Genomic DNA, 16,111 nt, shown 5'->3' with positions numbered 1-16,111 from the left:
TGTCAAGTCTTCGCGATCTCAGGAAGTGCGCTTTCGAGTCGATTGTTTCACGAGATTTTAATAACGGTGCAGCAAAGAGTGGAGGGCCCATTGTACGTTGAGATCTCGGCTATTCGCACTGAATAATTCCAATTGGATACCATCAAACCTTCAGGCGACAATATCTTGTGAGGAAAATATAAAAATTTTAATGACTCCGCCCAAGACAATGGCGTTCGGAATTGTAGCTCATTATAAAAACGTTTGCTAAGCGATTTCGTTTCGCTATAATTAAAGTATATTTATGTGATGAGAAGATTTTTTTTGGAAATCCGATTTTATAGAGAAAAGAGCTTTATTATTGATTTGTTTTTTTTTGTGTTACGTGTTATAATATCTATCTAAATACATAATCTGCCGTGACCACATTTGACTTACGACCATATAACTACATGTATGTCTGGTAGTGTCCACATGTTTTAGGAACGACACCGCTTTTTATATTTGACATGAGTTTGTCCTAATTTTGTGGTCCAAATAAAAAAATGCTCAAGATCATCTGGAAGCCGATGTCTAACTTCGACATACAATCACTTTTAAAAGGTTCTTAGAAATAAAATAAAACATAAGACATACACAGTTCAATAAAAAAAAATAACAATATTCACAATTTTTATTTCATTCTTAGGAAATTATTTTATATATATTAGAACTAAACATCGTTGATCATTATCTTAAGATTAGGTTTTTTTACTTGATTATGTACTTTTGGCACTTCAACCTTAATATTTTCCCTTACTAAATCTGTCTAAAGAGATCTCTTTTTAATTATAAAGCCTTCTTTTTTAATAGTATCTATATGTATTTATACCAAATATGTAAGACAACAAAGCGTAGTACATAAAATAACAAAATCAATTACATATACATATTCACTGCCCATTAAACGCTTAGTTTCCTCAAAGGCTAATTATGAAACTTCCAAAGACATACCAGTACCCTTTAAGACGTTCACCTATTGTCTGGATCTAGTAGTTTATAGCCAATAAATAACGTCATTACCTGTTAAGGGACATCCTGGATCCTTAGGAACAATACGATGTGTGCCATTAAATTTATAAACTGTGCCATATTGGTGGTACTATATTAGAAGGGTCGAGGGCTCATTTAAATAGTTCTGTATATTGATTACTTAGGTAATTGTTTCCAGACAAATTGTTATTATAAAGTCTGTAACGCCAGCGTTGTGCCGGGATCGAATCTTTACATTTCTTTTTCTATCAGCTCAAAATTATTTGAGAGAACAATGAAACCGAGAATCGAACAATTTTGATTGAAAGTAAAATATAGGGCTAATATTACGCATAGTGGAACTAGTGAGAGTCAAATAAAACTGACTCCACTATAGGGCTCATAACAACAGTGAAAACAATAGTCTGAATAACATATATTTCAGCATACAAGTGACGATGTAGGTAAAGATACAAAAACTATTCATAAAAGAAAAAGCTAGAGCATAGGACAGACATCGAAGCTGAAACAATGATCGCAACGCTTCTCTCGGCAGCCGGCGGGGCAATTATCAACATCTCGGACACAACAGCGCAGACTACTCCACTCACAATGGTTGCCACTCAAGGTGCTGTAACGAATGCACTAGTATCAAGCGGTCCCTTTCGAAAACTGGAACGGGATTGTTTGCGACACCCCTACCAGTTAATGATGTATGGGTGGGGGTTCATTAAATGATGTTTGTTCACGCCCCCTTTTTTTTCAAAGAAATATATTCTGAATGTTGCTGATTAGTCGGAGTTGAATCTAATTACCTCGAGATGTAAAAAAAAATTGAATTTTTCTCTCTAATGAGGTAAGATTGTACTAATTTCGGATTAAAAGACGTTTCTAAAATGTCATTACCTGCTTTTAGCTCTTACAAACGTTTTTACTGGGCGCCTTCTCATACATATACTTATCGAGAGAGACTGTCATAGGAGGGGTTATACACATTAATTGGCCCCTCGTGAAAGGTCACATACATCTTTGTGTTTCTCAAAAAATACAAGGGCTACAACAAAGGTGTAGCCGGCGTCAAGCGCGATCCATCACTCTCCAATTGTTTGCCCCAACCAGCCCTGATCATTATTTAAAATATAGATGAGTGTTTTCTTTCCGATAATCGAGACCGCGATTGAGGGTAGAACACAATAGCGCCTTTAAAGCGTCGCCAGTAGCTTGGGGCCCGAAGGACCAGCGCGCTTATTTGTATTAGTAAATTGAAGGCGCGCTGGCCATTCTACAGAGGTCTCTGGCACGTCGTTCGCCGGTTAAAATTTTAAAACAGGTGGGGGGAATGCGAGATCAATTAAGGTGGTCTGTGCGAGCATTCTATCGGCGCGCAATGAAAAGAGTTGTGATTTTCTTTGATATGCGGAGACGCGGTTTGCCGAGTGAGAAATCAAAGGACGCCATCGTGATGCATGACGGGTTTTATTAAGATTTAATGCCGCCAACAACACTCTGAGGCGGGAAAAGAACGAGTCTCAAGTATTCGATGTACATTTTACATGACGCCATTTTGAATTCGTTCGGGTGCAGGCGTAAAATTCGCAAAACATATTCTCTATACATATAATTAATTAAAAACTACGATTTATAACACGTAATAGTTGCACTTGAGTTGACGGTTTTATGTGGATTGAAAATACAGAAATATATTCGATATTACTCCTTTTAATTACTGGCTTCGATTACATGAATTATGATTACACTTATACACTTTGTTGGGTTTCCAATGTGAAATCATTTATTCCAATGAGATCACATAAATTGCACTTGTGAACGTTATATTAAATATAAAATTGATTCTAGTTTTAAAATAGAATTTACAAATATTGTAAATTCTATTTTAAAAGAGTAAGTGTATAATATACATTAGTACATTAAATACAATACAATATACATTAGTTTAATACTTATATGTGAATGTAATGTACTCCCAGAATAAAATTACTATACAGGTATATTATCTCACATATTTACAATACATTAGAGTCATAAAAAAACAATAGTGTGCGATTCAATCAGCTCCAAGTTACTTTAAACACTAGTCGGCTTAACATGCCAAGTTAATGAATGCCTTACACTAGCCGAGATCTAGGGGGCGGGAGCCGCCCACCATCTTAGATGCTCCATACTGGCGAATCATTATTTTACCTTTCACAAGAAATGTCTTTTAAGATTCCTTTCTTTGTGAAACAAACACGTCCTAATTGTACGAAAGATAGAAATGATACTTTTTAATCACATATCCTGTTATATATGTAACGAATGACATTGGTTATTTATGTATAAATGTTTCAAAAGTTTTAGTAGATAATTCTAGACCGGAAATTTGTAATGTAATAATAAAAGAATATTCAATTGTTTTCCAAGTTGGAACCTTTCTCGTTGTCCCTTTATAGAAAATCATTATTTCAATGTGATAATCATTTGTATTAATTTCCATTTGCGTATTTACTATTGTCGTTAGACCATAATTAATGTTACTTTATAATTAAATGTATTATTTAAAGATCGCGTCGAACTTCACCTTAGATTGACGATATACTATGAATCTGTAGATGATCTGGAAAGGTGTGTCAGCATAGTATATGCAAATGAATGAACCCATATTAATAAATAAATTGTTTATTTACTAAGAACGTTGTACATTCAGTTTAATATACTATAAAAAAAACTGGACCTCAGCCTTCTAAAAACAGCATTAAATGTCATATTAATATTAATAAGAACGGTTAAGTTATTTATTATAATTATTAATAATTGTTGTCAAAGCTAATGCTCTACTTTCCTGTAACGTCACTTTTAATTTTTTCGCCTTTACTTAGGCACTTTTAAGTATATTATCAAACACAATACATATCTAATCAAGAGCTAAGGAAAACGTTACAATTATTGACCCCTAGGGAACATAACTTATGATGTCGATGAGCAAGTTAATAATTACCTTGCTCAAGACGCGATCCCACGGGACCCCTTTATCTTGCGAGCTGTTAACACTGCTACTCATTGATTATTTATCTATTTCAGTCCGCGGCTAATCCCTTTTTCATTTCAATAGCTAAATACTAAAATCATCGTGCACGTACTGCCGTTTCCAATCAAAAAGTTAGAAATTCAGAGGCCTGAATGTCGTTAATTTTAGTGTTATACAAAAACATGTGGAGTGCTATTATATAAGTTTTACTTTATTTCTCCCTTAATACTTTCTGGATATAGATATTCTAAGTCATTATATTCCACCACTTTGTGGAACCAGCTGCCGACTGAAGTATTTCCGAACCAATTCGACTTAGGGTCCTTCAAGAAAAGAGCGTACCAATTCTTAAAAGGCCGGCAATGCACTCGCGAGCCCTCTGGCATTGAGAGTGTCCATGGGCGGCGGTATCACTTAACATCAGGTGAGCCTCCTACCGGTTTGCCCCCTGTTCTATAAAAAAAATCTTTCTGTGCCAGGCAATATATTCTAATAATGAGCTATAACCCGTATAGCTAAGATTCCACCTGTTCCATCGTTTTTAAACGGTTTTTTTATTACATTCATTTGAAGGTTCTCTTTTACGTTTGCTTTTACAATACAAGTGTTATTTGAGCACACAATGTATTAGTTTTAGAACATAAAGGTAATCGTGTTCCCTGTTACAAACTCGAACTAAATCAGAGTAGATTTTAACTAGCATTATTGGCAAGTATTGAAGGCATTATTAATTAAACGAAGCCTCACCTGGTTAAGACAAAGAGCGGACTATGCCCGGGGCGGACAAATCCTTAAGGGTCCTAATCCGGATTGTACTATCGATACAAGAAACCTCACTGGGAATTTACATATATCGGCAAATAGTAATTACAATGTGAATAATTAATATCGTCTTAGTGGGGTTTTTCATACGGGGTAGTTATTTAGATACAACAAATCGACGACTGAATGTATTAAATAAAGTTCCATTTTTAAAATTTCATATTTCGATGACAAGGTACGATCTGTCAGATATAAAAGTAGTTAAGTGAGGGGTAGTACAAACCCCATACATTAATTACTAAATAAATCTTTTTAAATTGTCTCCATTATACAAATTCATCTCTTACGAATAAATTGTGTTACCGCTGTAATAAAAAAACATGTGTGCAGTTCACACGTTGGAGAAGTGAAACCTTCAAACATTGTGGTTTCAAGATAATGAGATGAATGTTATTTAATTTTTAATTTTAATTTCGATCAAGATCTGCAATGCTAATATTTGTTTTATAATAATAATAAAATAATTAAAATAAAAACACCTAAATAAAATTAATAAATCTAATATAATTTTATAATGGAAATAAATTAATCTCTTATTAAATTATTTGCACATCTAGGTTTTTTTTATCAGAAAATTATTAAGTACAATAGCAGTGAATAAATAAATTATTTAAATGTAAAGTTTTCTCACGTTAAATCTTATGTATTTCTGTGTCGGTCTCGCTTTTATTTAGCTACTTTCAAAACACAACGATGGTAAGAAAAGTTTATGTACTGGTGGAAGAAAAGGTTATACATAATTACTTGTAAATTTAAGCATTATTAAGCTGATTTCGATATTAAAAGTAGATTTAGAAAACTTTACCCGACTTCAAATAAGTGTCTAAACATTTACAAACATACGCGTTCTTAATGAAATTAGTATTTACAATTAACCGCTACCTATGGACACTCTCAATGACTTGCGAGTGCGTTGCCGGCCTAAATCGAAGTAGTTCGAAAATACTTATGAACACGAAAGGTTTTTAGGAAATTTTTATATTGTGTGATCTTCAGTTTAAATAAATATATATTTACTCAAATATTATCAAATAACGATATCATAAACACACCTCTTTTGGTTAGTGCGGAGGCAACTTGCCTTGTATTGTATTACATTACACCACGTCAGTAAATTTTGAGCATACTGGAATCATAATTCGATAAGTCTCCAACAATCCAAACATCATGTGCACACAGAAAGTTCATCCACAAAAAAAACTTTATTAATCCTAATTATTTATAAAATTAGATATTTTTTAAGTAATAGGAGTCAAACAGGCAGTTAAACATCACTTAAGTCCGCCGCCCATGGACACAAATTGCCAGAAGGCAAGAGAGTTCACGCTCTTTTCTTGAAGAAAAGTCCTCTACGGAAATACTTCAGCATGCATTTCCACATAGAGAATGCATCTCTATAATTATAAACCTCGATTAATACTAAAACCATAGACAATAGCAAAGGTCAAAAAGGTTCGGCATCGTCGCGTGTTTGTAAGCAATTCGTGTTGTGTTTAGACGTGTTAGATCGATGTTCCTAATGTACGGGAATCGAAGTAGGGTTTAATTTTCCCGCCGTCCATTTGTTCCGATTGCGGTGTTATTTATAGTGGCGTGGCGAATTGGCTGCAGGAGCCACTTTGTGTTTACGCTAACTTGGAGATGTCTTGGATTTATATATGTACCTATTAAGATGTTTTAAATGGTTCACGGCTTATAGCAACACTGCTAGGCTAGCTCCTATATTAATATACGCACGTCTCATTCGAATCCTTTGCGAATATATATTAATCATGATTCAATAACACTATGATTAGCTTTTACATTTTTATTTTTTATTTAGATTTTAGTTTAGGTTAGTTTTAGTTGTAATTTTATGTTTTTTTGTTTATACACTTCTTGTACTTTATATGTTTTTTTTCCATTCTAGGGTTGGCTGGAAGAAATCAATCGTCGCGGATAAGGACGCTCGCTGCCTAGAAATTTATGTAACCTGTTTTTATGTATCTCTAAGTTAACCGTGTTAAAAGTGTTCATAAATAATATACAATTGCCGCATTGAAATAGTATTTTTCTATAGAATCTGCATACAATACATATGATTTACGTAATAAATAAATAGCATGTTTGGATCTAGGCACCGCCCACAAATTATTAGATAATCATGCTACATGTGAAAAGAAATGGTGGGTGTAAAACCAGGGAAAATACTGCGTACAAAATTCTTCCCTTCAAATGAGTTTTTATATATTATTATTCCAAATTCAAAATTTTGCTTAGAAGGATTCATCTATGTATCTCATTTGGCGTGCCTCTATATCGTCTAAAATATATAATCAAAGACCGAATAGCGAAAGCTATATGTAAACACAGCCGCATTCTATGCGACATATTAAAAATATAGTATCTTAACTATGAAGATGAAGTAACATTGGGAGCAAAACTGTAACACTATGGCAATCAAGAGACCATAAAAGAAAAAGCGATAGGCAATTTAAAGGGTGGGCTGATGAAATCTTGGAAATGGCTGGAAAGACCTGGACAAGATTGGTGTAAAATAAAGAGAAATGGAGGACAATGGGGAGACTTTGCTCGTAGGCACACAGAATCGGTTATCGTAGATTAAGTAAAACAATAGTTATAATGCATATATATTGTATTTCTGATATAAGGCTATAAATAAAAAAATGTTACTTCATCTACATAACACAAAGCTGTGTATAGCAATGTACTCCGTACAGTTTAAAGCCTCGCTCGAATAACTCGAATGCCAAAGTCCGTTCCAGTATCCCCCAAGTCCGGGACCGCAATAAAACGATCCCAGGTCGCCGAGGGAAACGTCTTACCGTTCTTTGTAAGATACTTGTTTCCGCTTTAATGAGTAACCTTCGGATATACACAGATCATTGTTAGAATGGAAGGGGTACTGAAAGATTCCCATCGAAAAAAATCAGTAGCTACAACCGTTTTAGTTCTGGGCCTCAGATATCTGTATCAAGAACATTTATCAATCTAATAGGCAAGTGATCAGCATCCTCGACACACGCCGTCGACTATTTGGGTCTAAGACAAAATTTTCTCACGATGTTTTCCTTCAGCGTTCCAGCGAATGTTAAATGCGCAGATATAAGTTCATTGGTTCACAGCCGGGGATCAAACCTACGACTTCAGGGATGAGAGTCGCACGCTGAAGGCACTAAACCACCACTGCTCTCGAAAATAAGAATGCAATTAACAAAATTAATTGAGATAAACGGAATTACGTATCTATCGTAAGTACTGAACTGATGGCCCTATTTCGTCTTTTTTTTTACAAAAAACACAATTCTGTCCTAACAGGTGTTCTTAAGACGAATCAAAAAACAAACATTAAAAATTTCTTAGGTAAAACGAGCTAAAGAATTACATAAAACAGCGTATCATATGCCCTTTTCAGAAGTTTAAGTTTTCCATTCTCACTCGCATGGTCAACTAACATGGCCAGTCTTGCGTATTTTTTTGATAAAAATATATTTATGCATGATAAAACTACAGAACTTTAACTTGAAATAAGTTCAAGAACATTGATTTAATGAGAGTATAGCTTTGTGCCTTCTTAAAAAAAAATATATTTTACGTAATTTCTGTATAATTTTCGTTACAAAACTTCATTCTAAATTTGAATACATATAAATAACGACTCATGCTAGGGGCATACGGCCAATTAAATAACATTTCCTTTAAATCATAATGAACCTGTAGTCTTGAGATTGCCGAAGGGCATCCTTACGTTTACGTTGAGATGGTATCTGATAATTGTGACAATATTTGGTTTGGGCTTTTACAGGTAGGTAAATTGTTGAGTAACTTAAAGTTCAAGGCTATTATTAACAGTTCTTAAATTTATTTGCAATAAACTTTGCTATATCGCAATTCAATTTAAGAGCAGTGTTGGCCTAGTGGCTAAAGCTGGCGACTCTCATACTTGAGGTCGTAGGTTCGATCCCCAGCTGTGCACTAATGGACTTTTTTTCTATGCAGATTTAACATTGCTCGAACGGTGAAAGAAAACATCGTGAGGAAACCGACATGTCTTAAACCCAAAAAGTCGACGACGTGTGTCAGGCACTGGAGGCTGGATCACCTTGCCTATTAGATTTAAAAATGATCATGAAACAGATTCAGAAATCTGCGGCCAAGACCTAAAGAGGTTGTAGCGCCACTGATTTATTTATTTTAAAGTTTGCTTTTAATATTTGAGTTGTATCTGTCAATTATAAGTATTCAGATTTCGATTATGTAACTATTAAACTATTACATTTATGACGTGGTCTTTGAATTATTAAATATTTCTGTTCGCTATAAATGACATTACAATCGAAACCGTTTAGAACAACATACCGGTTATATTGAGCAAAATAAAAGGTCCCAAGTTAAACTTTTAGATGCTTAATAACAACCCCAACGTTGTTACAACTATCGGTTTTTACGACGAAATATGAGATGTCAATATAAAATTTTTTGACTGTAGTTCATAATGCAGCAAAATCGTAATCAAAAGTAATACAAGCATAACAAAATACACGACTAATCTATTCTAATAGGCGTGCACAAAACGCATTATATTTTAAGTAGTAAATATTATAAAGCTTCAACGTATACTTGTGTTTGAGTCTTGAGAAGAACATTTTTACGTCTATTTTATTAATTTAAAAGTAAATTTCAAATAAAGCTTGTGTCTATGTATACCGACACAATATAAGCGTTTTGTTAGGCCAGGGTAAATTTAATTAATTACTAAGAAATGCCGTATCTTGTACTTTATATCTGCGTTCAAGTATCGCACTGGTCACTATAAATCGCCCTATGAGAAGTAGTGATTTAATCGGAAACCTCGGAGTCCCTCAGGAAACCCATTAAATCGTATGGTCAGAGGATAATTAATTCGGCGGTAACGGCCAAGTGAGATTAATGGCGGTTTTAGAAATCGACCTCTTTCTGATGTCTCCAAGTTCATTGTTTTGTTCTCTATTGATTTTAAACAATTAAACAACCCCAATTGAGTACATTTGTTTAATTATCATTAATCATTTAATGGAGTTAAATATAAACTAGCCAAACAATAGACAAGCTTGACTTTGGTCCACACTAGGCGAAAAGAGTAAGGGGGGACGAGTCTCAAAAGACTGTATATCATGTGAATATGTTTTCAAGTATTCTCATATTAAAGTAAAAACAACAAAAAAATATATGAAAAGATTTAAATGTCGGGATACAGTGAGCCTTAGCTTGTCTATAGAATTTGATGATATCAAGAACACATTTTTATTTCATACACCATTTAATACAGATGAATTATTTAAATAATTAACAAAACTATCATAGAGTAATGGGTATAACAATATGATCAAGGCACTCGCGAGCCCTCTAGCATCGAGTGTTCATGGGCGGTATCACTTAACATCAGGTGAGCCTCCTGCCTGTTTGCCTGCTGTTCTATATAAAAAAAAATACTTTCTATCAATTTCCATTTTTTCAATTTTGATTTGTGTTAGAATTACAAAAAAACTCATTCAACACAATATTATGATTTTATTTGAAGTGTAAAATACCATTTGACTAAATAACAGAGTGGTAAGTTTAGTTTTTTATTTATTTATCCGCACTATCAAATCAAGACAGAATGAACACACAGACAAAAGATGTAAGTAAGTAATTAACATTTTCTTTACATTATTATAAAACATAATTGTAAAACAATTAGATATTCCATAAATTATCATGGATTTGGCTAGAACATATTTTGTATTCCAGATAACAATATGATCAAGTCACTGATTGGATCAGGTCATGATTAGTAGTAGATTTTTAAATACTTTGATAAAAACCATTTCATTTAAGTACTTTTCAAATTTAATTTAATGTTTTTTACACTTCTCATGATAAATAACAGGAAAATAATAATTTGTAATAGTTAATCTTTAGACAATTTTTTTTATCATTATAATTTAAGTAATTTATTTGTGAACTTCATTTGTGTACTTCTTAATATATTGAACTTATTACAAGTTTAAGACAAAAACAATATTTTACTTAACACAAACCTAATGATGTTATATAGATTTCTAATTTTGGAAACGGTTAGAAGATATGTTAAGTTTATTGGTTGTATAACCTGTTCTCATGTTTGGGAAAATCATATGCCAATTGCATACTTATATATAACTTGAACTTTATAAAGTTAAAACTTTATACTGTTACACTGAAGTCATAGTATGACTTCAGTGTAACAATAGTCATAATGAAACTATCCAGGTACACAGCATGGCACTCCCACTAGGAAAATTTCATAGCAGTCCCAAGAAGGATAAAGAAATAACTGCAGGATTAAATGGTTTTACACCCATGCTCGCAACATTCACTACATTTGATCACACTTTATTTTTTTCAGTAGTAAACTGCTGTCCAATTAGATATGTAGGGTTCTTATGACTCATGATAATGTAACATAGGTTGTATTTACAAAGGTTCCTTTATTAAAATTCTGATCTAAATAGCCAATGTATACATTTTAAATTTTATGAAGCGGGAAAAGTATTTTAGTATTTGTTTATCAAGATCATATATATGTACTTGCTTTCACTTAGTATTTTATTTATAGTGAAGTAATTTTCGGTGCTTTCTTACAGAATGTAAGCTAGAATCTTGGATAGGCACTGTGTATTATTAACCAATAGTTGTTGCTATTGTTGGAGACAATTTCGATGACCATGTAGAGTAGAAAATTTGTTACGTACCTATGTAGTTCCATTTTATTCGAAATGAGAAGAACGTCGATAGCCATTTCGAAATGCATAACGAAATAACCAATATTATTATTGTGTATCACAAGACAACATAACCTCAAATAACAACGCAAACACCGACAAGTTGATGCATACATAGTTAAATAAAAACAAGATTACATACCTGATATTGCTTTGCATCGCCATGTTCTTCTAAGTATTTCAAATTCACACAAAATAAACAGTTTTCAATGGGATTCCAGACATATAAAACATCGTCCTGTAATTCTATCAAATTGCGTAATTTCGCACCAGAATATTCACTGAAAGTATCTTTTAAATCTTTAAATAGTTTGTGATGAGCTAATTTAGTTTCATATAAGCGGGTATCCATATTTCAAGTGTTTCAATAACTTATGTTTGTTTACGAATTGTACCAGAAACAAATTCTCACGAACTTGATGATGACAACTTAAATTTGACAGCCATATTCAAATAACGCGCCAAGAATGTTCCGGTTAACGCAAAATTTTACTTAATATAAAATGTATACTTTAATCTTATCTTATATCTTTAAACGAGCAATTCTTGTATATTATTTCAGTATATTCCAGCATATAATATAATCTATATTGTTCATATTTCATCATTTTATTAGTATGTAATTCGTATTATATTATTTCCAAAAACACAAATTATAAAAAAATAAAAATACCGAGCAAAGCTCGGCCATCCAGGTACTGAATATTAAATTTGAGAACTAACCTAGATCTAATTATTCTAAACAGTATAAGTATATTAATAATTAAAATATAATTATGTGGTATATTAAAATATTACATTTTAACTTGGAAATTTTCGACGTTGCAGGTTTCTTTAAACGAACTTTTTGAATATAATTTTAACCTTACTCGTATAGAAAAAAATAGCATAAGAAATTAAGTGTATTTTAATTTTAATAAATTTCTGGAGTTCAATTACTTGCAATAATAGTGTCGCGTTATAGTGGACATATTTGTTAACTGTGTCGAATATTCAGTTCGTTTCGAAGATTTCGGATATATTCGAAAGAAAAAAAACTTTAAGCCTCAAATTTAAAGTATTAGTTGTCACGTTAAGGAAAATTAGCACTTTGATGTTGGACGTCGGTACTTGTAGTTGTCAAGACGTACGTTCAACGCGTACGTTGCAGAATGTACGTCATGCGTCTCAAGTAACTGATTGTTCCTTTACAAGCTCTGTCGTTTCTCTCAAAATCTAAATGGTATCACGTAATTTCATCTCAACGCCTGCTTTCTTATAAATAAACCAAGTTATAGGCCGCGATAAATTTCGCGTTGGCAAGATTTGTGCGAACGCCTGCTGTTGTAATTTAAATTCTTGGTTTTAAACGGTAATACCGCGCTCACATTCTGTTTTTTCAACGACTATAAACAGTTTGAATCATAGATAATTATTTGGTTTATCATTTAAAATTAATAAAACCTTTTTGTTGTGGGTTATTTACCTTCAATGGAATTGCTTGATTTTCCTGATTGCGGTCATACCATATTAACATTATTCTACAGATACAGGAAAATGTTGGGTTTTCTTACATTGACTTCTTAGATGTATCGAATTTGGTGTTATGAAGGAAAAATATATTATTACCAATTGTTATTCATCAAAACAGTATATGCAGTAGCGGATAGATTCGTAGCCAAGTAAATCATCATTTTAGATTGGAATGTGCTGACTGGGCTGATTTTCTCTACTTTTCTATGTAAATGTAAATAATATTTAAATCAATCAAAAATAATTTATTCACGTAGGTAAGATAATGTACATTTATGAACGTCAAAAAAGAAATATACATTGAATGCTACTAATTTTACATTTACTGCCAGTTCTGAAATCAAGGGCGTAGAACGGAAGAGAAGAAGTAGCAATAACAAAATCTCTCCGCCACTCCTTTTAATCGCCAAAATTTTTTTTAACCCAACGTTTGTGAGGAGCTGCAACCTTAACACCGTGTATATATATATAAATATATGAATTGAAGGCAAACGAGTTCGGAACTTTTTTAAATAAATATGTCAAAATAATAATGTTAAGGATTACGGGTCACTTTATTCTTAGTTAACATCTCTTTTTCCTTGACGCGACAGACAGTCCCTTGTACAGAAAAATCAGTCACCCATGTAGGCCTGGAAAGCCTGTCTGTGGCTTCTCAACAGAAATCCTCGGAGCAGTGAGGTTTCTCCGTGAAGCCTGCGAAGTACCCAGGAAAGTTTGAAGCTTCTGGAAGGTGCTAGGCTTAATTAGCCTGAACTTTAAGCACAATGGACCAAATAGGCGTCACAGTGTGAAATCTGAATCAATACTCCATATGTACAGACATACACACACATACACACAGATGTATAAATTACCGTATTATGTATAATTAATTATAAATACTATTTATAAAACAAAATAAATCAATTTTTAGGCCTGGAACTCAGATTTTTGTTTCTGTTTCTGTACATTATCATTAGTCAATTTAATAGGAAAGTAGGTCGATTTTTTTGGTCAAAGGCTGGTTTCCTCACGATTTCCTACACCGTTCGAGCGAATATTAAATGCGTACATAGAAGGATTGGTCTCGAACCTACGACCTCAGACATGAGAGTCACACTGAAGCCACTAGGCTAACACTGCTCACTAATATAATGTTTGATCTTCCAGTCCCAACAAAGATACAATTAATAAACTAACTAAGTTAATATATAGCACAAGGATCAAGCCGTAGATCAAAGGTATAGCGAAGAATTCTTAAGGGATTTCTATTGTGCAGAGGTAGAAATAACTCAGGATGAGCTGAGATCGATGTCAAAACATCGTAGACTGAATAAAATATAAGGCGCGAGTACTCGCGATATAATTCTATTGATAAATTTACCAACGTCTCACATGATATTACGGGGTGGCAACATCGCCACCCTGTACCCATTATTATGCTGGGCAGATCGCGGGCGGCAGGGTTGCCACAAGTAAGTTTCTGAAATACAATTGACCTTGAGTAATAATATAAAATAATAAAAGGCCGTTAAAGTAGAATATACAGCTTAGATTTGGTACCCCTAATATTCTAGCTTCCTTCAGTATAGTTGGTCGGATCTTCTTCACGGGTAAAAGCTTCCAAATTTTCCAAATTTCTCTATCCATAACTTTCTCCAAAGTACAAATAAATACCGTTTGCTGGTGCTACTTCCACACGCATATATCCATGTTCTAGTTATCTCACTATTAAGCTGTGATTGATACAAGGATATATGTTATTTACAAATAACTAAATAATGTATTTAATTCATAGCACACAAATAAATAGAAGAAAGTGGTACACTTAGACCCGTTAATTATAAAAATCCGCACAATAAGCCATAAAAAAAGGCATCCAAAGCTCATTAATTGCATAATAATAAGTTATTCATTATTATTTTCATACGATCTAAATACTCGCCCACACTATAAAGGCCTTGCCTATAAAACTTTATCGTATTTGTAATATTTTTAAGCTTAATAATTAAACACTGATAAATAAAAATATATTCCTTTATTTAATTAAAACAGGTGTTACCAGCATTGAGTGCAAGAGTTCCTTTTGTTGGTTAAGGTTTTTTGACGTGACAACGTCTAATATATTGGTTTGCCGGGTGACACTTCAAGAAACTGCGTTACGCTCCGCTCACGTTATGCGCTCACAATGAGAGCGAGTGAGAGGCACGCGTCCCTTCCACTCGGGCATGGTTAGCCCGCCTAAGAGCGAGAGAGACAGACATAAAAAGTGATTCATCCTTCTTCCTACTATACGAATGAATATTCACATTAAAATTATTTTACCACTCAAAGTCGTTGTCACGTAAAACTTTCGCCCGAATACCGACTTTACAGGCAACCAATTTTTTTATACAATATTTTTACTAAGGGTAACATTCTTCTAAAGTAAGTATAAAAGATGCTAGAATCTAATGTGTTAGCCCTAAAGCAGCCCGGCGGGACGGCTCCGATGAGTCGTCATTAATAACGACAGCGGAAATGTATCAAAAGGTGACGTGTGTCCCTCCGTCTGTCTCCAGCCTTATTTATGATGCCAACAAACAATATTTATTTCGGTTCATACGTCTATACATCACGACATTAGCGGTACGTGAATTGTTTTAGAACTTGAAGAAAAGTTTGCTAAGGGATCGTGTTTCGTATATAGGAAATTCCAAATTTAAATATTTAATTGTTATTACTATGTCCATTTATATAGATGTGTCGGGTTAAGCGACTCTCATCGTAAGGTCGTTGGTTCGATCCCCGGTTGTGCACCAATGGACTTCCTTTCTATTTACGCATTTAAAATTCGCTTGAACGGGTACAATTATTTTTTATTTAAAAGGCTCTGTTTTCAAAGTGAAAAAATAATTACATTGAAAACATTTAATTAATTTTGATTCCTTTGGAAAAACCTAAGCCGAAAGTTGAAGCATTTGGTTAATTCACAATATTCAATCCCTCTTTCGAG

At 33.4% G+C, this 16,111-nt stretch overlaps 1 protein-coding gene across 1 annotated transcript in view; it reads right to left on the bottom strand.

Moving 5' to 3' along the window:
* The window catches only part of LOC111000562 (nucleoporin 88), a 110,094-nt gene extending 98,028 nt beyond the window's left edge, over positions 1 to 12,066 (bottom strand). Inside the window, exon 1 of the mRNA XM_045631009.1 lies at positions 11,765 to 12,066. Coding sequence (XP_045486965.1) covers positions 11,765 to 11,974 — 210 coding nt within the window. The 5' untranslated portion in view covers positions 11,975 to 12,066. The remainder of the gene's footprint in view (positions 1 to 11,764) is intronic.
* Between the last annotated feature and the right edge of the window lie 4,045 nt (positions 12,067 to 16,111).

The sequence above is a fragment of the Pieris rapae genome, chromosome 14, assembly GCF_905147795.1.
Source record: "Pieris rapae chromosome 14, ilPieRapa1.1, whole genome shotgun sequence".
In the NCBI taxonomy this organism is placed as follows: Eukaryota; Metazoa; Arthropoda; class Insecta; order Lepidoptera; family Pieridae; genus Pieris; species Pieris rapae.
This window is presented reverse-complemented; position numbering and strand designations above follow the sequence as displayed.